A 27,950-nucleotide genomic window follows, 5' to 3' on the forward strand; every position below is an offset into this window, starting at 1 on the left:
TGCCTTATAGGTAAGTACTTTAAATATTTGCCGCATGGCCTCTCTGATGAGTGATGAATTATACATTTATTTCAGAATTTTTATTACAGTATTAAGATTTTCATTTCCATAACTGACTTGACAGTTGTGAAAATGGTTCATTATAGCAACGGGTAAGTCTTAACTGCTTATAATAAATACAATTAAGAAATTTCAATCCAAAAACTGTTGGTCGGTCTAAAAATAAAAAAAAAACGAACACCAAACAATCACTCGAAACAAGAGTGTTTATTTTAAAAAGTGACGGGTATTAAAAAATGTGTTTAAATAATCCATGTCCAAAAATAAGACTTCCTATGTCAATTTTCCTTATTAACATCGAGTGGTAATTTACCGCTGACGTAAAACAGCTAACATTCAGTATTCATAATTAATCTATAATACGAATAATAAAAACATAAAATATGATTATTTATTCAAGTGACAAAAGGATTATTTGAAGGACACAATTATCCAATAACGGACTATAATTCATAATTATTTAGTGCAGAAGCCTTTTATTTAATACTCTAGGCTCGTGACATCGAATCTCAATTTACGAAAGAAGTAAAAAAAATGCTATCAATTCAAAAAGTTGCTCAATTTCGGCGTTCAATATAAGTCTGAAGGATGAACGTCGCATATCCAATAAGTTGGTAGCTCTTTATTGTTTGACAGCTTCGTGGCGAGTTTGATCAGTTATTTAAATGAGTGCCAACATAGTTAGGGATGTCAATTTTCTTGAGATTTACGTGACTCCCACTCCCCCCTACTTTACAGCGTAAATATTCTGTGGTGCTTATTAAGGCGCTACGTTAAGTTTGACTTTCTGAAACATATTTCAAAGTTCAACAAAATTACTATAATGCTGTTTTACGTAGCCTTTTTATATTGTAATTTAATCTTTTTGCCATGAATACTTACTGAAATATCTTAATGTTTCAGGTACATGAACTCACATACGTATGAGTACCTACCTATTAGTAATTAGAATTTCATTGTTTTAGAAGTAATTTTTCCGTGAAAATAAATAATTTAATTGTTTTGTCCTTATGTGGAGTTCGCACGAATTTGTTACGCACATCATAAACGGCAATATATCGTTCAAATTATAAACCACTCATTAGACCGTTAATGAATTATTATTTATCTAAAGTAAGATCTTTTTTCGTGGAACTATCGGAGGCAGGCCCGCCGCTAGCTGTTTGTTCGCCCGCGTGCAAAACTGATTATGCCGCCCTACGACTACATATTATTATACTGGGTTTTAAAAAAAAAGATAAAATCGTTAAGATTATAAAATATGTATTTTAATTAGGTACAATAATTATATTTGTTTACTGAAGTGTAAAACTAAGCCATATAATCATAAGGCAATTTTGTCGCCCCCAAGTTTAGGTATTATGTATTAGCACATGCAGCCCATAAAAGGTTGTGGAAATCTGGTCTTCAAGTTAACAATTGTCATTACCAATACCACAACAACCGATGAACTGAATAGATTTTGGTTGCAAGAAGAGAGAAGCTATCGTAAATAAGCGCGAGCGAAGCGAGCGCGAAATTTTTATAGTTTATAATCTGAAAAAGTAACTGGAGCCTAAGGCGTCTCTAGCTAATGTCCGTAAATGAACTTGTGTGGCGCCCTTGTGCAATCATTAGCCAAGTGGCCCCTATGTTTTAAAAGATTGTGATTAATGGGTAACAACATGTGTATATCAAAGTACTTAGAACAGTTTATTATATAACCCAAACTAAAGAACTTAAATATCTATAGCAATGTTTAGTAAAGATTCATTCAGTAAAAGATTTTGATAGCGTCAACTTTTTTGTGGGTTTCTCGTTGAAAAAGTCACCGCACAAGACACATTCCATATGAAAAAAAGAGCGAGCGGAGCGAGCGCGAATTTTTTGGGGATGCAAAGGGTGAACCCATCAAAATTGACAGGACACGACCAAAGCGAGGGCGGCTTTTTCTGAAATTTTATTGCTTGTCTACTTATCTATTTATAATAAAATATTTTTATTTCATAATTCAGTACCTAATCAGTAATTATGGTTTAATTTTGCCGCCACCTAAATCGTGCCGCCATTTGTCCTCCCCACGCTACGCTACGCTACTGCCGTGATTGAAACTATAGCCAAATTACTTAGTCTCTGCTGGAGCATTGTTGATCTTAGTTTTTAATACTTTTGAATTTTGAAAATGATCTTTCAACAGACGCTACTGAAACCGGCAGTGTAAGTAATATTCTTAGCGCTATCGCTGTGTTTGGAAATATTGAAATCAAATCATTGGTAAAAAGATATTGTATTTTTTTTTATACTACGTGATAAGTCGCTCGATTTGCCGCCCCCTAGGACGTGCCGCCCGCGTGCGGTGCACGCCTTGCACGCCCGCTTGCGGCGGGCCTGATCGGAGGAAACTAAAATCGATAGGTGTATGTGCAGACATACATAGTCATACACAGTCATAGCTAAACACGTTGTTGCATACCATTCCATCAAATTAAAAGCGACCCTATCCAATTTCAAATAAGCGTTACTATCTAAGATACAGGCTGATCACGAAAAGTTGAGCGTTCTTCAAGAGTAACGTACAAAAAAAATGTTCAAGGGTGTGTACTGTAATTTTGCCAAGCTCCTTTAGCATTCATCGTTGATGTCGACCGTCCAAATTGGATTACGTGTTAACTGTCTACAGAAGCACGCCCCTAGCTAACGATTTTATGATTTTATTGCGGAACCCCAAATGCGTTGAGATTATGACGATACAAATTAGGTCGGCGTACATTTTGATGTATATTATCAACTTAAAGTTTTAGGAAGGCAGTTTTAAATTTGGTTGAAATATTTTATTAAGTTCAGCCTTCTCCCAACTTTATATGGAGTTTAAGTTTCAGATGGCGACTGCCTATTTGATTTCAACAACCCAGTAACACGGGCAAATCGATATAAAAGACAAATTGATTCTGGAACCGAAGCTTTCAGTTGTAATGAAAGAAAATGTCATCCAAAATAAATTAAAACACGACAAACAAGCATTCGTCTAAATATAAACTTAAATTTCAGGACATACAGGTTCACTTCCTAAAACCTGTTCAATGAATCTCATACAAGTGATGCAGGCAAAATTGCAGTCACATAATAACTTTTCCTAAAATTAATTAATTATGCAGTTGCTAAAATTCGAATCCGTATATGCCTATTTTAATCTACTTTGAGTAACTTCTACGTATTGTTAATAAGCTCGATTCCAGTAAAAGACAATTCCAATAGTCGTTTAATTGTCAGCACAGAAATTATTTCATGATGTGATTCTACCGAGCAACGTAAAGCTGTTTGACAGAATGTAGAAATAATAAGCCAGTAAGCTAATCCTCTTTAGACAAGTTGTTCGGATAACATGTTCAGGATTTTCAGAAATTTCACGACACGTGGTGCGATGGGCGTTGGGCGTCTCCGCCCCGCCTTCATGCAACAAGTTACCCGTCCCCCGCACCCCGCACCCCTCTTCAGAAGCCAACGGGGCCGTCGCAAAGACAATCCCATTTTTTCATTCCCATCCCATTGAGTACAATACTTTCGCAGTAAAAGTAATTGCGAACAATCCGTCCGTAGTTTGGCCATGATATCGCTATGAAAATTTACTTTCGAATTTAGAAACCGAAATTGGTTTTCGAATTTAGAATGTCTTGTCTGACATTTGTCTTCAAGAATGGCTAAATAATAGCGATAGAGTTTCATTGTCTATCAAGATTTGTATCTTAATAATGTCGTAAAATACCTACGTCAGCATTACTGACTTTTTTAAGCAAATGCACACGATAAGGATTCAAACTGCAATTTATAGGAAGGTTAAAAAAAACTTAGTCACTTTTATTTAAAGATTCCCTATCTATGCTAGTCTTCCTCGCAGATTACATAACCACGGCGCTAAAGCAGCTATTTAAAAATACTCAGCATCTAACAAATGTCCGTACAAATCGGCGCAAAGGAAGTGTGCCCTAAATAACACAAGAGTTAAGAGGTCGCCAGTCCCCTAGTATGAATAAATTTGCGCCAAACACCGCCCCGCCTCACCGGATTCTCTCGATAACCGACGACGCCTATGCTTTATAACCCGTGACATCCGAAACTCGATTTATTATCACACTGTCATGTTCGAAGAAAAAATCGGAAAAGTTTCGTAAATGTTAGTGCGACGAGCATACCGCTTTTTGTAAATCGCTCTTCTGTGCAAATTAGCTGGCATTGGCAAACTGAGATTTTTGCTAAGTATTTCAAAAATAATTCATAAAAATTGCTAAGATAAGTAAAAGTATTTTAGGTACCTAATTGAGGCAGTATAAAGTAAAAGTATGACACAAAATATACAAAAGTAGGTAAATCGCCTATTAAACAATCGCCGCTACTGTCTTATCACTTAAAAAATTTTGACCAGTATATCATTTAAGAAAATCTGCGTAGGCTTTTCAGCTACGAGCTACGACGTAGTACCATTGTAGTACTAGAAAACATTTTGTAGCCGTCAACTAAGAAAACAATGATATTTTAAACAAGCACAAAGAAACATTGATATGGCAAATAACAATGTCCTTTTAACACGACACATACCTCTACGTCATAATTGTAATGCGTAATCAGAAATCATTATAAAACCATAACGTAGCGTTAGGGAAGTTCCCAGTGCACTTAATGCACGTGAAACAAATGATACGACCGATGATAATCTGCAATATTGTGATGTTCATGTAATGCACTCGTGCAATCTAAGCGATCTGAACATTTAATACTGCGTACCCGCTTGCTAGTTTTATTTAGGTACAATCATGTTTTGCGAGAGATGGTCGGAAAATGTCTGGGACAAAAGATGTTTTCAAATATCTTAGAAGGAAAATTAGAGCAGATGGGAATAAAAACATTAAACTAAGTACTTATTAAATTAAAATAAATAGTTGAAGTTTAACCTATCTGGATGATATTTTATTACAAGTTTTTGAGACCAATATGGGGTCGTAGAGTAAAAAAAAGGGATAGAAAATTGATGCTGATTTATTGTAAGGAATTCGATCTATAGTGCACAGTAGGTAACTGTACCAAGACAGATAAACAGAACCACGAACTTCATTCTATTAACATTCAATAATATTAAGGATATGACTCATTATCTTTTGAGTCGCAATAATCTTCGGCGCGTGCGAACACTTGAAAGTCAACCGCTCAGACGCGACGAGATGACATTCAAAATGGCTCCGGCACAAGGTTATTCCCTATAGATCAATTAACACGCGTGATTCGTGAACTAATCGCCATTATAGTCTAGTGGACAGATAGCTTGTTATCGAAATAGGGATGGCTTTATTAGTTTTATGAGGATAAAAGTATCGAGATTGTTTGTCTATGTTTTTGAAAGTATGTACCAAATAATAGCAAACTATATTAAGTTCAAATCTTCAATCTATCTGATATATGTAGTACATACGCCGAGATATGTAACAGTTAAAATTTTAACAACTATTAAACCTTGCGACTACGTATAACCCAAATCGAAGACTTTTCCCCCAATTTAGAACCACATAACGGGAAAGGGGTTACTAATCGCTAAAGTCCTAAGGAAGTTGCAATAATAGAAGAACAAATAAATTTTTTCATTGTTTTTGTTTTAAAACTTCACGCATGACTTTCATATCCAATTTAATTAATTAAAAACCAAAATAATTACCTGAAGACTTAACCCATTAAAGCAAAGAGTAGAAAAAGTAGAACAATAAAATGGGGAATCATTCAATTCAAAAACTGAAAAATGATTCGTTAAATGAACTCATTATATGCTGTTTTAATTCCGAGATAAGTATGCCAATTATCCACATCACATATTAAGAACGCACTTATTCTGAGCAATGAGTCACGCAAGGAGAAAGTCCGTTACATCGCTGAATATGCGACAGATTTATCGTGGTTATGTAGTGTTGTCACCACATCTGCGCAATCTATCGATATATTTTAAAAGGCACATTATTACCTTTGTAGAAATAATACTAGCAGCTCTAGAGTTCGAACAAACATGAAATCTCTAGTTATCTTGAAATGTTATAACAACTTTAATTCATTAGCGTTTTTCACAATAGCATAATGTCTAAAGCAAACGTCACTGTTACAAATTGTTGAACTTAGCAATCAAACATTGAGATGTTATATGATATATGTATGATAATTTGCTATTTATACTCACAAGTTGTGAACTAAATTCAGGCCCACCCATAAGCGCAATCGGTAATTTAAAACTACTTAAAGGAAAAATATTTTCTTTACGTCCACGAGCTATGAAATAGATTTTCAAAAAAATTACCACTCAAAAAGAACTACAAAAATAACTTTGAAAAAAGATACCAATTTCCACAAGCGTGTAAAATAATGTAATCGATAGTAGTGGTGCAACCCTAGGGGTCGTCACCTGCGAGGTGCGGGGCGCGGGGCGCCACAGACTTGGCGTCGCTTTGGCGGGCAGGTTACGATTTACACTCCACCAACTCAGCAGAAACTCTGCCCGGACGAGAAATGCTGATAATCCACATCCACAGACGTTGCGCGAGAATTAGATCGAGATTACTATGATACCGCCTTGCCCTGAGACGGTTTTATTACTCCTACATATTTAATTAGGATGTAAATTGCTGGTTCGCATACACTCGTGGTATATGTCTCCTAGGGTTGATCGAATAGCATGGACATTTTGTCTACTCATATTTTTTGACTCGGTAAGACGCAACGTGGTCTAGTTTATCAGATATAAGTAGTTCAGCTGCTAATTGAGAGTCGTAGTGTTCATGATCTTTGATTGACTTTAATCAATTGGTTCATTGATACTAGGAAATAAATTGTTGAAGTATGAATGACGATCTTTCTAAGGGTACGCCAATTATGATTCATGGAACATCGAATGAAGCAAACTCAAAATATCTGTTGGCGAGAGATTTTTTAAGTCAGATACAAAATGTTTGAATTTTTTAAACTATGCTTGGCAATAAATCCCGAGGAATCCATTGATGCAGTAGGGACACTCTAACACTCAACACTGAAAACTTTATTTTAAAGTTTACGTATCTTTGTTACAGATTCGAAAATCCATCGGCTATCAGAAATACAGGAGTAGTCTGATCCTGACGTGATCTATTCACCAAAGTTTGAAGCTGAACGAGGAGCTCTGATGGCTCTTCGCCTCCTGAGCCAGTTCAAATGAATACAACGATTCATCACAATAAGAACCAAATTAGAGAAGACCAGTTGAATCATGGAGACTGATAAGTGTTCTAAAACTATTATTGGCAAGCAAAATTTACGATCAAAAGTGACATTTTCGTGATATATTAGACATTGAATTTTATTTTTAAGGTAAATGTGACCTCGCGTTAATGATCAATGTGTAGTTTCGAGTTAAACGCTATCAACGACGTGTTATTGGTAGACGTGGAGTTCGGCGAGGGGTGAACAAGTGCGGTTGTAGCCCCTTCTGCATCTACCGACTTAGTGTTTAGTAAATTAAGTTCACACCACATCTCAATGTGAGGAGGCACATCTGACTGAATATGAATTATTTCTGAATGTATTGTACCGAGAGTTTATTCTGTCTGAAATGAATCTATGCTTAAATAGACTATGGTAATTTAGTCTTTTGTATTTGGATTTGCTACGGAAAAGTAGAAGATTTGACCAAATAATCATTTATGACTTTTACGCAATCAAAATGGGAATAAAATTATACGAATCATTTTGCGGTTCTTACCGATACTCTATTTACCCGAATGAGTATTGGGCTGTTAGCATTCAAAGACCGTAAAGTAATTTGTTTAACAGCTTATTTGGCCAAATTGGAAACTCATGAGTGGGCCAAAATTATGTACAAATATATTGCTAGTAAATGTCAAACTAGATTTGTCTGATAAATCCATATGGCAGGAGGTTGATTAAACCAAATATGAAGCATTACAATATTGTTTGCCTCCTGTTCATAATTTTAATCAAACAACACAAAAATACGAACTACTGTCAGCAAAAATGCAATTATTTTTATCAATCATGCCATAATGTAAATAGGATATTTTATAGTTACATTTACATACACGTGCGCCATTTTTAACCAAATACCGTTACTGTAATTGCTCAACGATACATCTAAAGACGCCAAATTCGGAACGGACTTCAAATTGCAATTTGGAATCATGAACCAAATTATTCACAGGCCTTGGTACATTTGTATGCTGGTTGGTAGTACCACTACGTTAAATTTTTCTATACGATGTAGAATAAATAGTAACTCGGTGATACTATTAACTATCAACAAAACTTGTTCGTCGTAATATTCAAAAGCTCCGACTTCACAATATTGCTATAACATAAGTGTCTACTGATAATGTGTATATGTATATGCTCATTTTTCAATAATTGTGTATAATAAAACCAGGAGAAGTTGGAAATTGTGTCTAATAGATGACGCACAAACAAAATCCGTTATAGTCAAATATCTAGTCCCAGATATTATTTTTCAGTAAGCTACTTTTCAGATATATAAGCAGAATTTTACTCATAGATAAGCATTATTGCGGGCTAGCCCATGTTAACTATAAACGTAGCAAAATTGAGTTCATTCTGTGAATTACCTCAGTGGACTTTTTGTGATAGATTTAGCCAATAAGTGTTCAATTTAATACGTGTATCGTATAAGTCAATTCTTGTACTTTTGGCGTCCATTTATATATTATGTGTTTTAAAGACAATATTTGGTTTTTGCATTATGTATTTCGAGACGTTTATTTACGCATGCCATTTATCAAACTTTTACTGCTTTTATACTTTGTTACGTATATTTGCAGCTGACATTGGTGCTATAGATATATTTTATTGTATAGCTCATTATGACCAGATTTTAGTTTCATAAATACATGTGTAAATGACGTACAATGTGGTTCATTTGATACGCTACAATTTGTATTATGTTGCGCGTATATATTGGTACTAGTAGACAAAATTCAAGATAGCGACGCGAGTTGTGAGCACACGTTATAATTTCTATAAATATGTAGATAGTTAATAATGTTTAAAGTTAATTTTGTGTGACTTAAAGTCTGTAGTGCGGTCAGTGGATGTTCGACATCGGCCCTACCTAGGTGATGGGTTTCTGATAGTAACCATTTGCCAAATATAAATACGTAAAATCCAATAACAATCGATTATATGCATGTACGTGTAATCGGAATTAAATCGTTAGTTTGTATAATGAATGTTTTAGACGAGTAATCAATTAGTCTCTTTGGAGGTATCTCATGAATTAATTAAGGTTGTTAGTTAATATTAACTCCTGGTTGTTGAAATGTAATATTACGATATACATACAATGTGAAGAGACGTATTTTATGTCAATCCATGTGGTCAATTAAATATGGACCGAATTAAAAGTCTGTTCCATTAAAGCCTAGCGTTAATGTGAATGATTGAAAAAACAATGTAGATTGTTGTTGTGCTTTTAGCCCTGGTTTGATAAATAAATGGCTTCCTTTTTGTATGCGGTAGATAATGTGAAAACGCAACAAATCTTTTTCAAAATTGAGAACAAAAATATTTCTTTTTACCTTTTTTTTAACAACTACTAAGAAAAAGTTAAATGGAAATGCTGAAAGTTGCACAATTGACATTCGAAATTATGTAATTGGAATCTTTGACTAGAGGCACAAAATACGGGTCAGCTTGTACAATGCACATGATAAGTACAGTATCAGTTGATACAAAACCTACGAACTCGTTTATCGATAATGTATGGGATAATATTTGTTGGACGGTGTCGTTACTTGTGTGGTTAGGTGTACGTCGCGATAGCATGTAAACAATTTGATCTAGGTACATAGATTGAATTGGTAGGTATGTAATATGGAAATGCGTAAACGCATGTAGGCGCATACAATTACCCTTTTGTTTATGCCTATGGGAATTGTCATTAGTTCGTAATAGATAATATATTTTAATATTAGACCATGATTATTGCATTAGTAATCATGTATTTATAGGAGATGGGTGTGCGTCCCATAGAAGAGATACTTCTGTGTAAATTATTTTGTACAATGTTTAAATTTTCTATGTTTGCATCATTATTTTTATGGCGTAACTTTAGTAGGTATAATAATTTTGTTGATTTTTATTTTTCAGTTGCTTACTATTATAATAATCTGTACGACAAAAATGTGAAACTCTAGATGAATTAGAATGAAATTATGTGTTTCAATGTAAATATATAGACAAAACATGTATGTAGAGGTACATAAATATTATTTATGTATTAAATTTGATATTGTTTTCAAAATTTAACTATCCAGTTGTTTTATTCTCCCTACACCCGTCACTTCCAACAAATCAAGCCTATAATAAAAGTAGCAAACATTACGAGAGCACACTTACACGGAGTAGTTTCAGGAGATTGTTGTTGATCGGTTTTCCAACTTCATGGTCAACATGGCGAACAAATTAATCGAGTAGAAAGCTTACATTGGCTTAAGTTTATGCTAACTGCTCTTAAAGTCTATTTAGTGTGAGATTATTTATTTACAGCCTGATCTAACAAACAACGTGAGGTGAGTAATAAAAACCTTAAGGAAAACATGTGCCTAAAAATATGTGACCCAATATCACATCACATTGAAGTCCCACATAAAACAATCAGAATTATTATGAGAAGACATTGCAATAAAAAAGATCATTGATGTGGGCATTTCCCAGTGTGCCGGGTCCGTATTCCCGACCGCTATTCCGCAACATAACACATTAGTTTCTCAAGGGACACTTTTATTGTTAAACTTTTGGAATATTTAACGCTTTGAAACTGAGATTTTTTTTATTACGCCTCGGTGAAGTTTTTATTATACCAAGAGCTATTTCTAAAGATTTTTATGTCAGTTACAGCAGTACCAAAGTCATCAGTTTATAATAAAGTTACAATATAAAATAAAAGTTATGGTGTCACGATTGTAATCCAGTGAAATGGGCAAAGTTTCAGTAGGACGTCAATGTAGGTAGGCCTGATCTAGTCATGTTTCAGAATTTTCAATTACTTAGTAAATACTTATAATCTATATCTACATTATGTTAAATACTTGAGAACAAACTGTCTCAAATTCCACACTAACAAATTCTAGAAGTCAGTTATGAAACAAACTTAAGTACCTAGGTAGGTAGTTGTAAAAAGTTTAATAAGTAATATAATAACATCGCAACACCTTTTCACACACGGTCGGTTAGCCCCATGGTACGTTATTAATTAACCTGTGTTATGGGTGCTAACACAACTGATAAACTACATAAAGCTACCTACATGTATACATATTTATAAATACATATTGTAACACCCAGATCGAACCGGGAATCGAACCCGGGACCTCAGGTTCGGCAGTCCAGCATGGTGACCATTGCGCCATCGAGGTCATCAGTAAGCATATAATTTAGTTACTTAGGTACCTACCTAGACTGGATACTCAACGCAATTGACAACAGTCAAATATACGTAAGTTGGAAATCTAGAAAATCATCTAATTGTAGGAGATTCTATGCTGTGACATTTCCGTACCTACAGATTTAAGTCATGCCTGACAAGCAAAGATTAGGTACCTAGGTACTAAGAACTGACCTACGTAACTATTAGGTAGGAACTGATAGAAACAACGAGAAATAACTCGACCATGAAAACTACTTATCATCATGGTCGACCTTTTTGTTGTTTCAACTGGTACCTACTGTAGGTATCTTCTCTCAGAAGAAATGCATGACAATTAAGTTGAAAGTTCAGGTCTGAGGCCGACGGGGTAAAGTTAGTAAGCACGTGTTTTTACCAGCTAAAAGCTTTATAGGCATTAAGATAAATTATGGAATCAAGCGTTACTTTGCGGAAATCCACGGCATTAGAATGCTAGGAAAGATAGATATTACGTAGGTACCTACATAAGTGTTAATTCCGCGAGACAAGAAATCGAGGCATGGATGCAGGATGTGTCTCATGCATATGCTTATTAACTGATTTCCCAAAAAGGAGGAGGTTCTCATATTTAAAAGAGTATCGACGTCTGCAAGTTGTCGATTTGACATTGAAAATACTGGCCACTAAATAAGTTGAGGTATTCGCTCGGCTTGACAGTGGTCGCAAATTGAATTACATTGACAGCAATTGACAGTTTGTAGGTTTTTCAAGTCCGTTGTGTAGATACGGAATAAATCATGATTGCAAAAATATTAGGATTGCGAAGAGGTTTGATATCTGTTATAAATAGGAGATACCCCAGTGGAAAATTATGTAAGTTTAAAATTAATTTTAACTAGTTATCGTCATTTTATACCTCTCTGAAGGTACATATGTAGACCATGCAGTACCTACTTACCTATGTATCAATACCTTTTGTAGGCATGCCCAAATAACTGTACAAAATTGCAGTGGGCTAATACCTACTTATTTTTTGTGACTTTTGTTTCAAGTAACTTCACGACATAACTACGCCGCCGGCCTTTTGAACCCGGCTAAATACGGCTCAACAAGTCCATTAGTAACGTCTGTCAGAACTTGTAAGTATGAGCAGGTAACTAAATAGTTACTAGTATAAGAAACAGGACCTACTTACCCACTTACTCAGGTAACTCCACTTAGGTGCGGCATCTCATAACATTAGGCAGGTTCCAACAACACTGACAGAAGCTAAAATTCAGCCACCTTTTTACTGTTTCTTGACATCGGGACACCATTTAGGAGTAACATTAGATCGAAGACCGAGCGAAGTGGAGGAGAAGTAGCAGGAAAGCGGACCCCGGGCCCGGAAGGGCAACCGGGACAACGCTAGGATGATGATGATGATGATGATGATTAGATCAGATTTTTTTTATTAATGTACAGGCTACTAGGTGTGTTTTTCTATGAATGCTTTCCAATGAAGAATTAATGAGGACGAATTTTCTACAGCCGCATGGAAGAAATGGCGATTGTATTTATGTTGCACCTATTTACAGTTGTGTGAATATGGCACTACTAAAATTAATATAACTTCAAACAGACCGCTGCGATGCGCACATGAACGAACTGCCGGTGCCGTGCGTACCTTGGGAGCCGTGGTACAGTGACAAGCAAAGCTTCTACAATAAAGTCCTAGTTCTTGGCATACTATGGTAAGGCTCTCTCACTATCAGCAAAACGGAGGGCGGATGATAGCTGCGGGTTGTTCGAAAGAGATACCGTGACCCTGGTACATAAAAGGCCTACGACGGAACACGACGGTTTTTAGTCAGTAAGGGTCTGACATTCCCTCACCGCTGCTAACCCACAGCGGGAGGGGTCATTTGATGATTTTTGACGTTAAAAAAAAGGGCTGATGACAACAGCATGCACAGGAAACGTGATTGGAAATTCATCACGTTGGAAATTTCTTAGAATCCTATCCACCTATTAACTGACCTAATTACGTAGTTGTTTTAATATGTAGCTACAATAATGAGCAGTGTTCAATAAGTAATTATGCATGTTTTGCAGGTGGATATTTTCTTTAGGCATGATGCTCTATACCGACAGCATATACTTGAACTGGGGCCCGCCGCTACAACCCGGCCCTCCGAGTGAAGAAGTCGAAGAATGCGACGACTCGGAATAGTTAATGTAAACCGTATGCTGCTGGCAATAAACTAATTTTAGTTATGAATTATTTTATTTCCTACTAATACACTCTATGTACTCCTATGTATTTCCTTATATACACTCTATGTACTCCCCTATATATTTCCTTATGTACACTCTATGTACTCCCCTATATATTTCCTTATGTACACTCTATGTGCTTCCCCTATGTATTTTTTAATGTACACTCTTTGAACTTCCCTATGTATTTCCTTATGTACACTCTATGTACTCCCCTATGTAATTACTTATGTACACTCTATGTACTTCCCCATGTATTTCCTTATGTACACTCTATGCAATCCCCTATGTACTCACCTATATACACTCTATGAACTCCCCTATGTATTTATATTATTTTTTTATTTATTTATTTAAAAACATACACACTATTATTACAGTGTAATACCAATTCGATAGTGGTGTCCACAATACCTACACACATACAAAAATAATAAAATTGTATGTAAATTGTATGTATATGTACACTCTATGTACTCCCCTATGTATTTCCTTATGTACGCTCTATGTACTCCCCTATATATTTCCTTATGTACGCTCTATGTACTCCCCTATGTATTTCCTTATGTACGCTCTATGTACTCCCCTATGTATTTCCTTATGTACACTCTATGTACTTCCCCATGTATTTCCTTATGTACACTATGCACTCCCCTATGTAATTCCTTATGTACACTCAATGTACTCCTCTATGTATTTCCTTGTACAACGTTATTTTTTGTTTATGCGAAACCTGATACACCTATCTAGTATTTTTATGTAAAGAATCTATATACGAAATTTCAAAACCGTATCATGAAAAATCACAAAGTTATAAGCTTGTTAAGTTACGGGACTGTCCGTAAAAATACATAATCACCACAAAACGCACACATGCCGCGCAACGCGATAGCACTGTGCGCTCGCGCCCGCTATGAACTCGCCGTGACCTTTGTTGTGCGAGAATAAATACCTATTTGTGGTGTCCAACATTCAAAGTTTTCTAGTTAATTTTGGGAAAAAATATAACATTGTGTAAAAACTATTGGAATCGATTCAGTTACTGATTCTGAACAAACTATATTCAGGTTTCGCACAAACAAAAAATAACGTTGTATACACTCTATGTACTCCCCTATGTACACTCTATGTACTCCCCTATTTATTTCCTTATGTACACTCTATGTGCTTCCCCTATGTATTTTTTATGTACACTCTTTGAACTTCCCTATGTATTTCCTTATGTACACTATGAACTCACCTATGTACACTCTATGTACTCCCCTATGTACTCACCTATATACACTCTATTAAGTCCTCTATGTATTTATATGAGTACACTCTATGTACTCCCCTATGTACTTCCTTATGTACATTCTATGTACTCCCCTATGTATTTCCCTATGTACACTCTATGTACTCCCCTATGTATTTTCTTATGAACCTCTATTTACTCCCATCATCATCCTCCGAGCCTTTTTCCCAATCATGTTGGGGTCGGCTTCCAGTCCCGGATTCAGCTGAGTACCAGTGCTTTACAAGAAGCGACTGCCTATCTGACCTCCTCAACCCAGTTACCCGGGCAACCCGATACCCCTTGGTTAGACTGGTGTCAGACTTACTGGCTTCTGACTACCCGTAACGACTGCCAAGGATGTTCAATGACAGCCGGGACCTACAGTTTAACGTGCCATCCGAAACACAGCCAATGGTGTCTAAGATATACTTAGAAAGTACATACAGACTTAGAAAAGTTGCATTGGTACTTGCCTGACCTGGGATCGAACCCGCGCCCTCATACTTGAGAGATTGGTCCTTTACCCACTAGGCCACCACGACTTTTACCCCCCTATTCCTCCTCCTATATAACCTCTATTTACTCCCCTACCTATGTATTTCCTTATGTACACTCTATGAACTCTAAATATTTCCTTATGTACACTCTATGTACTCCCCTATGTAATTCCTTATGTGAGTACATAGAGTGTACATACATAAATACATAGGGGAGTTCATAGTGTATATAGGTGAGTACATAGGGGAGTACATAGAGTGTACATAGGTGAGTTCATAGTGTACATAAGGAAATACATAGGGAAGTTCAGAGTGTACATAAAAAAAACATAGGGGAGTGCATAGAGTGTACATAAGGAATTACATAGGGGAGTACATAGAGTGTACATAGGTGAGTACATAGAGTGTACATAGGGGAGTACATAGAGTGTACATAAGTGAGTACATAGAGTGTACATATATAAATACATAGGGGACTTCATAGAGTGTATATAGGTGAATACATAGAGTGTACATAGGTGAGTTCATAGTGTACATAAGGAAATACATAGGGAAGTTCAAAGAGTGTACATAAAAAATACATAGGGGAAGCACATAGATTGTACATAAGGAAATATATAGGGGAGTACATAGAGTGTACATAGGGAAATACATAGGAAAGGAAATACATATTTCCAGGACTAGGATATATTTTGTTAGCCACCATTTTCGAGCTGTGGTCGTGTGCGACTTCAGACTAGCGTTTTATTTATTTTTGGAACAGAATACTCGGTGGTGTGGCGGTCGGTAAACCACCGTATAGGTACCGAAGTTATACCGAAGGACCGTTGCAGTCCGGGACACGAGTATGAGTGAAGGTAGTAATTTTTGAGAGAAAAGGTACTTGGGTACATGTGCTGCATATGGAGGCGCACGTTGATGCAGGCTTAAGCCATGTATTCACTGAGAAACAATTGTTTATAAACACTGTTTCAGAAACAATATCTGCGTGTCCGAAACAAATAGTTTTGTTTCAGAAACATATAATTTTGTGTGAAACATTGTTGCTGTAAACATCTACGTGATGTTTCCTGTGTATCTGAAATATTGTTTCCCAGTGAATACATGGCTTTACGGTGCTGTTTTCCCCTAAGCGCAGTTTACACTATCACTAGGTACTGTTATTTCGTGTGTGCCGGCTACACTAACACACTGATTTATGCGGTTTTAATGATGTAGCGGTGCGTTTCATTAATTATTTCCACATAAAATAGCGGAGCGGTGTTGCCGTCCATTCTAAAAATTTGAATCTAGCGGTGGAAGATTTCCAGCGCCGCGATTGGTGAGCGTCTTCTTTCTCTGGTGTATTGCTGCGGAATAGGAGAGAAATAGACGGATAGCCAACTCATACTGTGCGGTCGCGGAAGAATGAAATGTAAAAAAAGATGCATTCGAAATTTAAATTAACTTGCGCGAGCAATGCGAGAGTTCGTGTTTGCTCGAACCCAAGTGGCGATTTCGAACTACATTTTTTCTGGTATAAAAACCCCACAATTTTCGCACGAGTTGTGCGTACAGCAAAACCGCAACTAAGAGCACTTTCAGAGGAGTTTACTTAAACGAACAATTGTTACGCTTGTCTGGAACCTTACGAACATTTAAGCCAGGGTTACTTACAGGAACAATAATAGGCGGTTTTAACTTACTCTCTTTATTTCTATAGAGAAGAATTAATAATTACTGCTAATATTACAATGCGTTCGACGCAGTCAGACACGAGTCCATGAAACAACGCGCCTCTAAATTGCATGCGAATTTTTATTGCATGTTTGCTAGATCGCTGTATTATGGCGCTAGTTTCGCACTAATTTGTCGCAAATGCAGCGCTACTAAGTTGTGCATACAGCTTGAGTCCTCATAAGAACACTATACAATATTGAACTGTTACCGGACAGATCTCATTCTTAAAAATATTTATTTAAAATTATTTATATTTTCATCAACCCCTTTCTAGGGATATCAATGAAGTGGACGTAATTATTTCAAGAGCAAGTTACTGAATAGAATTTTCAAATGAGCCAACCTTTAATATTAAGGCTTATTTTACTGATATTGGTAGATATTCTAGATTTTTGTCGGAAATTTAGAAGTCGAATTCATAAATCACATAGTAATTTAATACAACTATTTGTCAACAGCTAGCTTGTCTACGATCCTTAACAGTTACGTAACACTGCGACACAAAAAAATGGCTACTGAAGACACGTAATTGTAAATATTTCATGAACAAGTTCGCTATTGCAATGCTTCGTATTTGTCACAGCCGAGTTCCCGATATTATTACAATTTGAACAAAAAACTCCGACAAGACCTTAAGACTTCTAGCCGACCGATCGTCCAATTTCATTATGAAATATTGATATTGCATATTGTTTTTTAAGTCTAGTCAACTATCGTAGTCGTAGATTCGAAATAAAGCGCTAAACTGAACTATAATTATGTATAATGATAAGTGAGAGTTATCTGCTCTCTGGTTTAGGTTTGGGGGGCTTGAATCCTTGGATTTTCTTCTTCTTTTTCTCCTTGCCGCCACCGGACTGGAAAGTTTTCCAACTGTCAACTCGGTTTTGCCGGGATTCCTGTAATCACATTTTGCGTACTTATTAATTTATTTTATTTAGGAATATCATCTGACTATTACGTCTCCTACACAAAATTGCTGAGAATTGTACATTAATTTAAAGGTTACCCTTAAAAAATAATTTTCGCAGTTATTTAAGAATTTATTTTAATTAATTTGCTGTTACAACAGCAACAGAAATACATCATGATATGTGAAAATTCTTACTGTGTATCTATTAAAGTTCATGAGCCACATTCTAGTGACAGACAGACAGCAGACTCAGTAATAAGGTCCCTTTGTAAACTAAACCGATAAAAGAAACTTGTTTTATGTGTTCTCGAATGCAGCTGATGATGAAGGCTGGGCATTTTGAGGACTGTCTTTTGTTTTGATGAAAAATCGGCACTGATTTTTCAATTTAGTTTAAATAATCGTTTATGAGTTTGATTGACTGACAGAAATTGAGAGTCCTACCTCAAAGTTCTTAGCCCATTCCTTTTCAAGAGACTTCTGTTCTTCCTGTTCAATTTCAGCTTCTCGTTTCCTCTTCCTCTCCTCCATGTCGCGGACTTCAAGATGCTGGCGTTTACGTTCCATGTCAGCAAACAACTGGAATCAGGTAAATTATTTGGTTAAAATATGACTAGTTGATCAAAATTGTTTAAGTGTATAAAGATAATTCAACAAGATTCGAAAAAAAATATCTTTGATCCAAGTATGTGCAATGTGCATTATATTTTAAACTATGCATGTAAAATTATAAAAATAAAATTAGATAAATGGATCTTTAGGCAAAAAATACAAAATGAAGTCAAGTACACAATGTGTATACATATTTGACATACAATTTGCATTGCCATTTATATTTGACCAAATTCTAAGAATACTCTCTACCCCTACATAAAACCCTAGATGGCCAGTCTGGCAGCCTTGTTATTTGATATCAAAAAAGCAACAAAAATACCTTCATGGTCATAACATAAATTGCATGTTTATATTTCACAGGATCATCCTCCGGAATGCCTTCAGACAATTTGTTTTCTTTTTTCTGCTTTTTTCTTTTTTGCTCAATCTAAAAAAAATAATTCATTCAATAGCGTGGGATATAGTAAATGAAATAGCAACTACAAAATAGCATTGATTTTGTTGAAAACAGCAAAATCAATTTACCATGTGGTCAGTACGCTCTTTAGCTTCTTCACAAATGTCCAAGCACTTTTTTCTAGTGTCATCATTCTCAAGTGTCTTCCATGCCCTGTTTACTATCTCAAAAGCCTGTTGTGCGCGTTCCAAGTCTTCCTGTAAATTAAAACAAAGAAATCAATTACTCATTATGAAAGCTACAAAAAAATGGCTCTGTCTGGCTATTTATTCTCAAGAACTAAACTTTGATTTATTAAATTATTTTCTGTGCTATATTTTTTGTGTCTTTTCACACCTATGTTCCTTGTAGTTCCTTACCTATTACTGGCTGTCTCAGGACGTCCCTCGGTATGATCCGATCTGTGGATAAAAACGAAATGTTGACGGACGTAACCGTCTAAACGAATACGAAATCTCCTTACTTGAGAACTGAACTGAATAACGTAATTTTAATCATTAACGTAATTGGGATTGAGATAATTTTAAAAGTAGGTCACTCATTGAAAATTATATTTTAATTTCATTTTTGTAATAGCAAAATGCAATTTGGCCTTTTGTTGTTTAAGAAAGTTTACCTATGAAAGGATACAATAGATTTGTTGTGAAAAGTAGGCAAGTTCTAGTTGATGATTAGATCAAATAAATGTTCACTTACCATATTTTTATCTGGATGTACCAGAATGGATAGTCTTCGGTATTTCTTCTTAATTTCATCAAGGGAAGCATCTGGCTCAACTTGTAACACTTCAAATGGGTTTAGATTAAAATATGTAGAGCCTGGACGTAGTAATCGCTCAAGTTGCTGTTTTGGAGTCAGTACAGAATCACGTTTTTCAATTTCTTTTACCTGCAAAACGAAGTGGAGTAAGACGTTGTGCAATCATCACAATAAACATGGTAATCTGATTGTAGTTACGGAAGCACGTTAAATCAATGTATTTGTACATAAAAATGTTGGACAACGGCGTTCTTTTGGTGACGAATAATAACAATACTAATTTAGCTTCAATTTATCCAAATTATACTTAGTGGAAGTTATGAATAGGAATCACAATATAAAGAAAACGTGGAAATATTGAATGTTGTGGAATATTTACAAAATAAGCCTCACCTCTGTGTAGAATTCGTCGAACGAATCTGACCTAGCGGCAGACGGTGCAGACATGTTATGCTATTGTATCACTATTCTGTGTTACATAAAATATCTGAATAACTAAATTAACAATAGTTAAATTAGCACAATGAAATGTTTTACAAAATTTTCATTTCACCATTCGCTTCACCTTCTCGTTTCTCGAGCACAGACAACCACACACAGATAACTACCATGTCGCGTTTCGCAACATGTTCGCAACCATAGATTATACACTATTTCGCAACTGCTAAGCACCACAGAACTGTTATAGTCTATATAAGGGTTTCATTCCACTCCATTATTGATTAGTCGATTAATTAAAATACTGCAGTTAAAACTGCTGGATGGAAAAATACAATACAAAACAATTATCTGATTTCTTGAAGCTATTTGAGCTATAAAAATCTTGCCGAAAATTACTGAATAACTGAATAGTAATAGTTTTTCTATTTTTCTTTTGACAACATTCACTCATGTTGCCAGTATAAGAAAAATATTTTCGACCTAAGTTTGGCTGAATGGGCGGTTTTCTTTTTGAGAATTAAAAAAAATAGTTCCCAAAAAAGTAACGGATAGCGTTTTGCCTGCTACTTAAAAAAAAACTTTGAGACGAGACGTAAGAAATTCAGATTTCTGTACAAATTGTTTCCAAAATCTCTCAGAACATTCGGATAATAATTTGACTGACTTCTTTTCTCCTTTCTATTGTTAAACCTGTTGATGGCGAGAACGTTTCTTTATATGCTCTGAAAATGATGTGACGTCAATAAAGTATGACATTCTGTTCCTTTCATTCACTAATCTAGTCATCAGCTAGGAAAAGAATTAAAAAGAATAAAAATAAAATCCCTCAATAAGTCTGTAGAAAATTCCACGAAAGTGAAAATATCTTTGGAGACTGGTATCACCAAGTGCATTGATAGTGAGTGACGTCATGATTACCGTCGGTGTACTGCCCAGCTGTCGATAATTTCCTTCAAGTTGAGAGTTTAGCAAGTAAAGTACCGGTGTCGAGTCGTTTATCCATTGTGGTTCTATTTGTTTTAACTCTTTGGTTAAACAATCAGCTGGCATACGAAGTTTCACACTCGCAGATTTGCAGTCGGCGTTTTTATTATCCACCGGTTAAATTGTTTTTGTAAGTAAAATCTTCTATTTTTCTGCTTGTAGGGTATTATGTTTTATTGTTATTTTTGATCTTACGGTGTTTATCCGGGAATTTATAACTCTTTTACTTCCATACCTCGTTGGGTAATTCAAATTGAGAAGAGCTTCGAGCCTATAGGTACTGACCGGCTAGAAAGTTAGGTTATTAATTGACGATTTTATGGTTGTAGTAGGTACCTACCTATTAGGTAGGTGTGGTAGGTAAATACATTACATAAGTACCTGCGTACCTAAGGTGGTAGGTACTTATACTTGGGTATTTAATTTCTTAAGTTTATGTAGGTACTTACCTTTTACCTTTACAGGTTTATCTAGACCTAAGTCTAGTAGGTATTCCGAAGGGAATTTCTAAGTACTACCTAAACTCAATCTCTTTGATAACATTTTGTTCTTCACCATCTCAATAATAAGTTAGGTAAGTAGGTATAGGATACCTACCTAAGTTTCAGTTTCTGTTTTTTGTATAGGATTAGGTTGGCAATGGCTTTTTCTTCCAGGGGCCCGATTCTTCTAATTTTACTTAAGCGACCTACAATTCATATTCGACTGCGATCCAATCACGACTGAAGCGTATGTGGCATTCCGCTATTTTTTCTTTGAAATAAACGTTTTTATCCTTTTCTGTCATTCAATAATGAATCATTTTGTCTACAAATGATTTGCGATTGCAATATGATTGTAGAGCAAACTGCCGTATAGACCAAAATCACCAAAATAGCAGACCAATCGCAAACCAATCGAATGTCGTTGGAATACGATTGGTCTTATATTAGTAGCAGAGTGCCCGATATGGTTAAAACTACTATTGCGATCATATTGCGATTCGAATTCTATTCAATTTTGACATTATTAACTTAGGAGAATCGGGCCCCAGTTATATTTAATTACGTATTTAAGCTCACGGTAGGTAGGTATTTGATTATAGAAACAGACCAATTTTCTTCGAAGAATGGCTTCATTTTCTGTCTGAATTCGAAAAAAAACGTCATTGGCAATGTTGTTTTATACAAAGAAAGTTAGGTATAATTAAGAATTAGAGGAAGTGAATCAGACTAATATTTGCCTACATAAAATAATTACACACCAGTTACTATTTACTACATGTGGATAATAATTATAAATACGAATCTATTTTGATGCGTTGCAAGAAACTTAAGATACACTTTTGTTAACCAGGTATCGAAAATGTTTGCAAACAAAGTGGTTCTTATTACTGGAGCCAGCTCGGGAATTGGTGCGGAAACTGCAATCGACTTCTCAAAACTTGAAGCCAAACTCGTAATTACTGGACGTAACAAAGAAAATCTAGAAAAAGTTGCAAAATCATGCCAAGAGAATTCACCTGATAACTTGAAACCATTAATCGTTATTGCTGACATGAACGTTGAAAGTGATGTAGAAAAAGTTATTAAAGCTACCATTGCTGAATTTAAACAACTTGATGTATTGGTCAACAACGCTGGTGTTCTCGAATCAGGTTCCATCGAAAACACGTCACTGGATCAGTATGATCGTGTAATGAACACAAATGTCCGTGGACCATATCACTTGACAATGTTGGCTGCTCCTCACCTTGTGAAATCTCAAGGAAATATTGTGAATGTATCTAGCGTGACTGGTATGAGATCGTTCCCTAATGTTTTGGCTTACTGCATGTCGAAAGCTGCCTTAGATCAATTTACGAGATGCGTTGCTTTAGAATTGGCACCGAAAAACGTTCGTGTTAATGCTGTGAATCCTGGTGTGATTACTACAGGAATTCACATGAAATCTAGTATGAATGCTCAAGAATATGAAGAGTTCATAAAGAAGTGCGCCAACAGCCATGCTTTGGGAAGAGCTGGTGATGCTAAGGAAGTCTCGTCGGTGATTTTGTTTTTAGCAAGCGACGCAGCTAGCAACATCACTGGTGTTACTATGCCCGTTGATGGTGGTCGCCATGCTATGTGCCCACGATAATGTTATTAGACCTCATATTGTGATAAATGCACATAAGATGTGCTAAATATATCTTATTTGTGTTAATAAAGTGTCTATTCAACTAATTGATCATTTTCTTTATTTATTACTTCATAGGTGCGACTGTGTTAGTTTAGTAGATGTGTTTCTAGAAATACAGGCATTGTTAAGTTAAGATTGATAGCCTCAATTTTAGGCACATAGAAGATTCATTAGTAAATCTCAATAATGAGAGTCATCATAGTTTGGAAATATCAAAAGTAAATATTATTATCAATATGATCATCGTTGTCCAAAGTTTTATACAAACATTCATATCTGTGTGTCAGTCAAGTGACTTGCGATATTATTTGAACGTAGCCATTTGATCGCGAAGGTCAGTCAGTAGACACTTGATGTCGACGGCGATAACATTAACGGCAGATATTCAAAACTTGTTATTGTTACGAGGGTTAAACACACCAAGAAGTGTAAGGCATTTTCAGTTCAAGACTATTGCGCACTCAAACAACTTTTGCTTCTTTCTTTAAAAAATATATCAGATAAAACTAAGCCACCATCACAATCATCATCAATGTAACACAAACTGATAACTAATACCTAAGCCTCTGCTTTGAATAACATTCTTGATTAGCCGTAAGTTTATTCCTCTTGCATTTCTGTTTTCAGGACACCAGAATGTTCGCCAACAAGGTAGTCCTGGTGACTGGAGCTAGTTCAGGAATTGGTGCGGAGACCGCCATACAATTCGCAAAGTTAGAAGCGAAACTGGTCCTCACTGGAAGAAACAAGGACAATTTAGCGCAGACAGCGAAGCAGTGTGAAGAAGCATCGCCCAAGAAACTTACACCATTATCCGTTGTCGCCGATATTGATAATGAAGCTGATGTTGAACGTTTAATGAACGAAACTATTAGTAACTTCAAGCAACTTGATGTGCTGGTCAACAATGCAGGCATTATGCAAATGGGTTCAATAGAAGATACTTCCTTGGTTCAATACGATAGCATAATGAATACGAATGTTCGAGGACCTTATTATTTGACCATGTTGGCCACACCACATCTTATAAAGACTAAAGGGAACATTGTCAATGTATCCAGTGTAGCTGGATTGAGATCTTTCACTAACGTACTAGCTTACTGCATGTCTAAAGCTGCTTTGGATCAATTTACACGATGTGTGGCATTAGAGCTGGCTGGAAAAGGAGTTCGTGTCAATGCAGTTAACCCAGGTGTCATCGAGACTGGTATACATTTGAGAGGCGGAGTCAGTGAAGAAGATTATGCTGCATATTTGGAGAAATGTAAGGAGACCCATGCATTGGGCAGAACTGGAACTACCAAGGAGGTTGCTAATACAATTATATTTTTGGCCAGTGAAGGTGCAAGTAATATAACTGGTGCAACTATCGCTGTTGATGGTGGCCGACATGCAATGTGCCCACGATAATGTTAATAAATCTTATAAAATCCGAAGGAAGAAAAATATGTGAAACCTAAATAATATTTTATACCTCCATACCTAATTAAGCTGTGTTTATGTGTTTCTGAAACATTAAACTCTACTTGTTACATTTTCAACTTATATTTTCTTAAAACAAGTATTATATCGTTTTTATTAAAGTGCTGTATTGGGTTACATCTCTTTTTCTAATCAATGATTGAAAGTCTGATTAATAGTGTGAAAACGGCGACTGTACATAATGAGGGGGTTACAGGTTTAACTTAAAACAGGTTGGTGTGGTGGTAGTAAGCTAAAATATTTATTTCATCTTAAACATGATTTTACTGTACATAGAAAGTACTTATTCAACCTGAGGTTTGCCAATCATTGAGTTGAAGACTCCACTAGCCGAACAACCACCAATGTCCACTATGATTTTTCCAGTCTGGATTCCAGTTTGGATGAGTTGCATTCCAGCACAGACTTCAAGTGCCGCTGGCAGTGATGCTATGCCCAAGTTGATGCGACCGATCTGTGGAAAAACAAAACGTGAAAACTCAAAACATTAATCAATATCTAGCTTGCTGGAACGCATTATTAAGGACTCATTCCAGTGTTAAGTGCAGATAAATTGGATACCAGTAATGCCAAGAGGTGATAACAGTGTAACACTTCATACCGATGAGAATTTATTTCCAGTATCTACTTAATATAGGAATTCCTATCTCTTCCAAAGCTATTTGGAAAGCTATCTTCTATTATAATTTATGGCTATTGTATTCCAAATGTATAAAAGGTACAAACACTAACCGAAACAGTAGACTGTCCAAGAAATCCGGCAGATTTCAATTGAGTCTTGAACGCAACATGCGCCAAGCAAGTCCCAGCGTACCAGATGTTGGTGCTGTCTCCGGTACACTTCTTCATATCTTCCAAAGCCTTGGAACCAGCTGCGATGGCCTCATTGGCAATAGTCATCAAGTGCTTGATCTCCTTGGAGACTTCAGAAATCCTCTCGTCGACGCAAGATAGAGTGTTGGATAAGGTGTTGTTAAAGACTGTAGCTGCAGCACTCCTGTGGGACTGTTATTACCTGGTTAGTACCTATATTTATACCTATGTTTAGCTGTGAACTGACATCAACATCGACATTGATGAAATAACAACACTGCCTTCCTATGTATCGGGAATGAAATAAAAAATGCCTTCCGGGTCACATCACCTATATTATAGAGTTAGAATACAATGTAGATACCTAGTATACATTTCATGAATTAGTTTAACACTTTGTTTAAGTTAGTTAATAATGCACTACTCACGATCTTTTTACAATTTGTATATAAACGTGATATTCGTAAGTGGTATCGTGACACGTCTGTTTATGATTTAGGTATCATCTTTGTTCCAAATGTTTAATATGTAGGTCCAAAGCACGATACGAACTTCCAATCTTTATCTGACAATTAATTCCATTTTATTTATGGTCTACTTACATCAACACACTCCTTAACAGCGTGGCTGGAGTTTGAAATCCTGTGCATCACATTGTCAACAGCGTCCGTAACACGGTTTTTGAATTTCTGCACATCACCAACGATTTTGTTTTTAATATCGTTTGCCTCATGTAAAATTCCAGCATTGAAGGAATTAACCAAACTTAAAGCTTCCTGTGCCGATTTCTGCAGATTCTCAACCAGTTGTTCAATGAGCTTTCTGTAATTTGAGTAGAAAAGAAAATTAGATCAGACCTTAACGTCGAGTACATAGCTAGTGACCTGGTACGAGCAACCCTTATGTTCCTGAAAGGTGTGTGGTGAGAATACAAAAGGTTATTACTAAGTATAAGCTAATACATAGGTATACATACCTCGTGTCAGCCATTACGTTGATATCATCACGAAGGCTGGCCACGAACAAATCGTGGTCTTCCACATTTGGAGCCCCAAATGCCGAAGACACCTGGAAGGTTGAGGTACAATTTATTATATTTATGCACCTAGTTATTTTAGAAGTCCACCTATCTAGTTGCAGCATCAGTAGGTATCATTAATGAGGAATTTAGAGATTCGCCCATCTGACTATCGCGCTGTCCATTTGCTTAATAGTAGGTACCTATAAAGAAAAGGGATGTGCACGATAGTCCAACAACAGTGATTAAACATAAAAAAATAGCTTAAATATTACCTATAATGTTAAAAATTCTTACCACGGCCAAAACACAGAATACAGTGAAATATTTCATGGTGATTTGGAAGATACCTCGAAGAGTTTGAATCAAAATTTGATACTGTACCTACGACAGCATCCCTAAGGTTTTTATAGTACTTCTCGAAAAACATTGCCCATTATTTTATTAGAGATCAAATATTATTATCTTATCTACCTAATATGCGCTGGCGTTTAATTGCGTAAAATTGCGTTAGAATTTAAATATTTAAATTGGAACTGTTACTCAATTTACCTACTAAATTGTTTCTTTATTAGCTTATCAGTGCAGCATTTTGTCGCGGGAGTCAATTATGCGCAACTACCTGGGTGACTATTAATTTTTTTAATAATTACAATTCGATTTCGTTTTCTCTGGGTTAGTAAACTGTCCTCTTGATAACACATACCAGGTGTCTGATGCATTCCAAGGAGCACAGATTTTAGCACTTGCCAGTTAAGAGCTTAATTATATTGGTGCTAGAGGATGGTGCCCATGAACGAAAATAGTTACACTTGAAAAACTTTAGAAAAAAAACCTCCCAGGACAGTCACGTTTTTGAATGGGTGAAATTAGTCACAGACAAAACAATGTATATACCTAAGCCACATTTTTAGTAATCATTGTTATTAATGCCTCATTAAGTGTTGAGTAATGCCATATGCTCTCGTTTTAGGTTTACATATTATCTATTATGAAACATCATTCTGATACTGATAAACTCCATTATTTGAGAGAATCTCAAGGCCTTACAGATATCTTTATCTCAACTATTTTTTATACCATGATA

General features: G+C 35.8%; 6 protein-coding genes across 9 annotated transcripts in view; 4 read left to right on the top strand and 2 right to left on the bottom strand.

Annotated features, from left to right (window-relative positions):
* Positions 1-10,377, top strand: part of LOC124631652 (forkhead box protein O) — an 81,761-nt gene extending 71,384 nt beyond the window's left edge. For all 3 annotated transcript variants that reach the window (XM_047166151.1, XM_047166150.1, XM_047166152.1), the window contains exon 9: positions 7,134-10,377. The gene's annotated coding sequence lies outside the window, so the exon portion shown is untranslated. The remainder of the gene's footprint in view (positions 1-7,133) is intronic.
* A 1,893-nt stretch (positions 10,378-12,270) lies between these two features.
* On the top strand, positions 12,271-13,729 carry LOC124632101. The gene is made up of 4 exons (XM_047166768.1): positions 12,271-12,346; positions 12,526-12,612; positions 13,095-13,206; positions 13,568-13,729. The coding sequence occupies exons 1-4, from the start codon at positions 12,271-12,273 to the stop codon at positions 13,683-13,685; spliced, it is 393 nt and encodes a 130-aa protein (XP_047022724.1). The 3' UTR covers positions 13,686-13,729.
* A 3,447-nt stretch (positions 13,730-17,176) lies between these two features.
* LOC124631980 (dnaJ homolog subfamily C member 8) lies at positions 17,177-20,583 on the bottom strand. The gene is made up of 6 exons (XM_047166634.1): positions 20,359-20,583; positions 19,903-20,094; positions 19,275-19,403; positions 19,069-19,176; positions 18,579-18,713; positions 17,177-18,120 (listed from the first exon to the last, which is right to left on the bottom strand). The coding sequence occupies exons 1-6, from the start codon at positions 20,410-20,412 to the stop codon at positions 18,001-18,003; spliced, it is 738 nt and encodes a 245-aa protein (XP_047022590.1). The 5' UTR covers positions 20,413-20,583; the 3' UTR covers positions 17,177-18,000.
* A 753-nt stretch (positions 20,584-21,336) lies between these two features.
* Positions 21,337-25,149, top strand: LOC124631833 (3-oxoacyl-[acyl-carrier-protein] reductase FabG-like). Of its 2 annotated transcripts, none has more exons than XM_047166460.1 (2): positions 21,337-21,520; positions 24,178-25,149. In XM_047166460.1, the coding sequence occupies exon 2, from the start codon at positions 24,187-24,189 to the stop codon at positions 24,958-24,960; it is 774 nt and encodes a 257-aa protein (XP_047022416.1). In that variant the 5' UTR covers positions 21,337-21,520; positions 24,178-24,186; the 3' UTR covers positions 24,961-25,149. The 2 variants fall into 2 exon arrangements, with proteins under 2 accessions (XP_047022416.1, XP_047022415.1); XM_047166459.1 differs by lacking the exon at positions 21,337-21,520 and adding an exon at positions 23,855-23,978.
* On the top strand, positions 21,368-23,594 carry LOC124631835 (3-oxoacyl-[acyl-carrier-protein] reductase FabG-like). The gene is made up of 2 exons (XM_047166462.1): positions 21,368-21,520; positions 22,726-23,594. Exon 2 carries the CDS (start codon positions 22,735-22,737, stop codon positions 23,506-23,508), a length of 774 nt encoding a protein of 257 aa, XP_047022418.1. The 5' UTR covers positions 21,368-21,520; positions 22,726-22,734; the 3' UTR covers positions 23,509-23,594.
* A 110-nt stretch (positions 25,150-25,259) lies between the features above and the next one.
* On the bottom strand, positions 25,260-27,237 carry LOC124631834. The gene is made up of 5 exons (XM_047166461.1): positions 27,161-27,237; positions 26,822-26,913; positions 26,448-26,667; positions 25,765-26,037; positions 25,260-25,486 (listed from the first exon to the last, which is right to left on the bottom strand). The coding sequence occupies exons 1-5, from the start codon at positions 27,194-27,196 to the stop codon at positions 25,316-25,318; spliced, it is 792 nt and encodes a 263-aa protein (XP_047022417.1). The 5' UTR covers positions 27,197-27,237; the 3' UTR covers positions 25,260-25,315.
* Positions 27,238-27,950: the final 713 nt, after the last annotated feature.

Source organism: Helicoverpa zea, chromosome 7 (genome assembly GCF_022581195.2).
Source record: "Helicoverpa zea isolate HzStark_Cry1AcR chromosome 7, ilHelZeax1.1, whole genome shotgun sequence".
NCBI classification, from domain to species: Eukaryota; Metazoa; Arthropoda; class Insecta; order Lepidoptera; family Noctuidae; genus Helicoverpa; species Helicoverpa zea.

Excerpts from the sequence above, each read along its gene's own strand:
- LOC124632101 (XM_047166768.1), top strand. The coding sequence starts at position 12,271 with ATGATTGCAAAAATATTAGGATTGCGAAGAGGTTTGATATCTGTTATA. Across the intron at positions 12,347-12,525 it reads ATACCCCAGTGGAAAATTAT|TAACTTCACGACATAACTAC; the intron begins GTAAGTTTAAAA and ends TTTTGTTTCAAG. Across the intron at positions 12,613-13,094 it reads AGTAACGTCTGTCAGAACTT|ACCGCTGCGATGCGCACATG; the intron begins GTAAGTATGAGC and ends AACTTCAAACAG.
- LOC124631834 (XM_047166461.1), bottom strand. The coding sequence starts at position 27,196 with ATGAAATATTTCACTGTATTCTGTGTTTTGGCCGTG. Across the intron at positions 26,668-26,821 it reads AACGTAATGGCTGACACGAG|AAAGCTCATTGAACAACTGG; the intron begins GTATGTATACCT and ends CTCAAATTACAG. Across the intron at positions 25,487-25,764 it reads TTGGACAGTCTACTGTTTCG|ATCGGTCGCATCAACTTGGG; the intron begins GTTAGTGTTTGT and ends GTTTTTCCACAG.
- LOC124631835 (XM_047166462.1), top strand. The coding sequence starts at position 22,735 with ATGTTTGCAAACAAAGTGGTTCTTATTACTGGAGCCAGCTCGGGAATT.
- LOC124631833 (XM_047166459.1), top strand. The coding sequence starts at position 23,904 with ATGTCGACGGCGATAACATTAACGGCAGATATTCAAAACTTGTTATTG. Across the intron at positions 23,979-24,177 it reads GGTTAAACACACCAAGAAGT|GACACCAGAATGTTCGCCAA; the intron begins GTAAGGCATTTT and ends TTCTGTTTTCAG.
- LOC124631980 (XM_047166634.1), bottom strand. The coding sequence starts at position 20,412 with ATGTCTGCACCGTCTGCCGCTAGGTCAGATTCGTTCGACGAATTCTAC. Across the intron at positions 19,404-19,902 it reads TACATCCAGATAAAAATATG|GAAGACTTGGAACGCGCACA; the intron begins GTAAGTGAACAT and ends TTTAATTTACAG. Across the intron at positions 18,714-19,068 it reads TTTATGTTATGACCATGAAG|TTGTTTGCTGACATGGAACG; the intron begins GTATTTTTGTTG and ends ACCTGATTCCAG.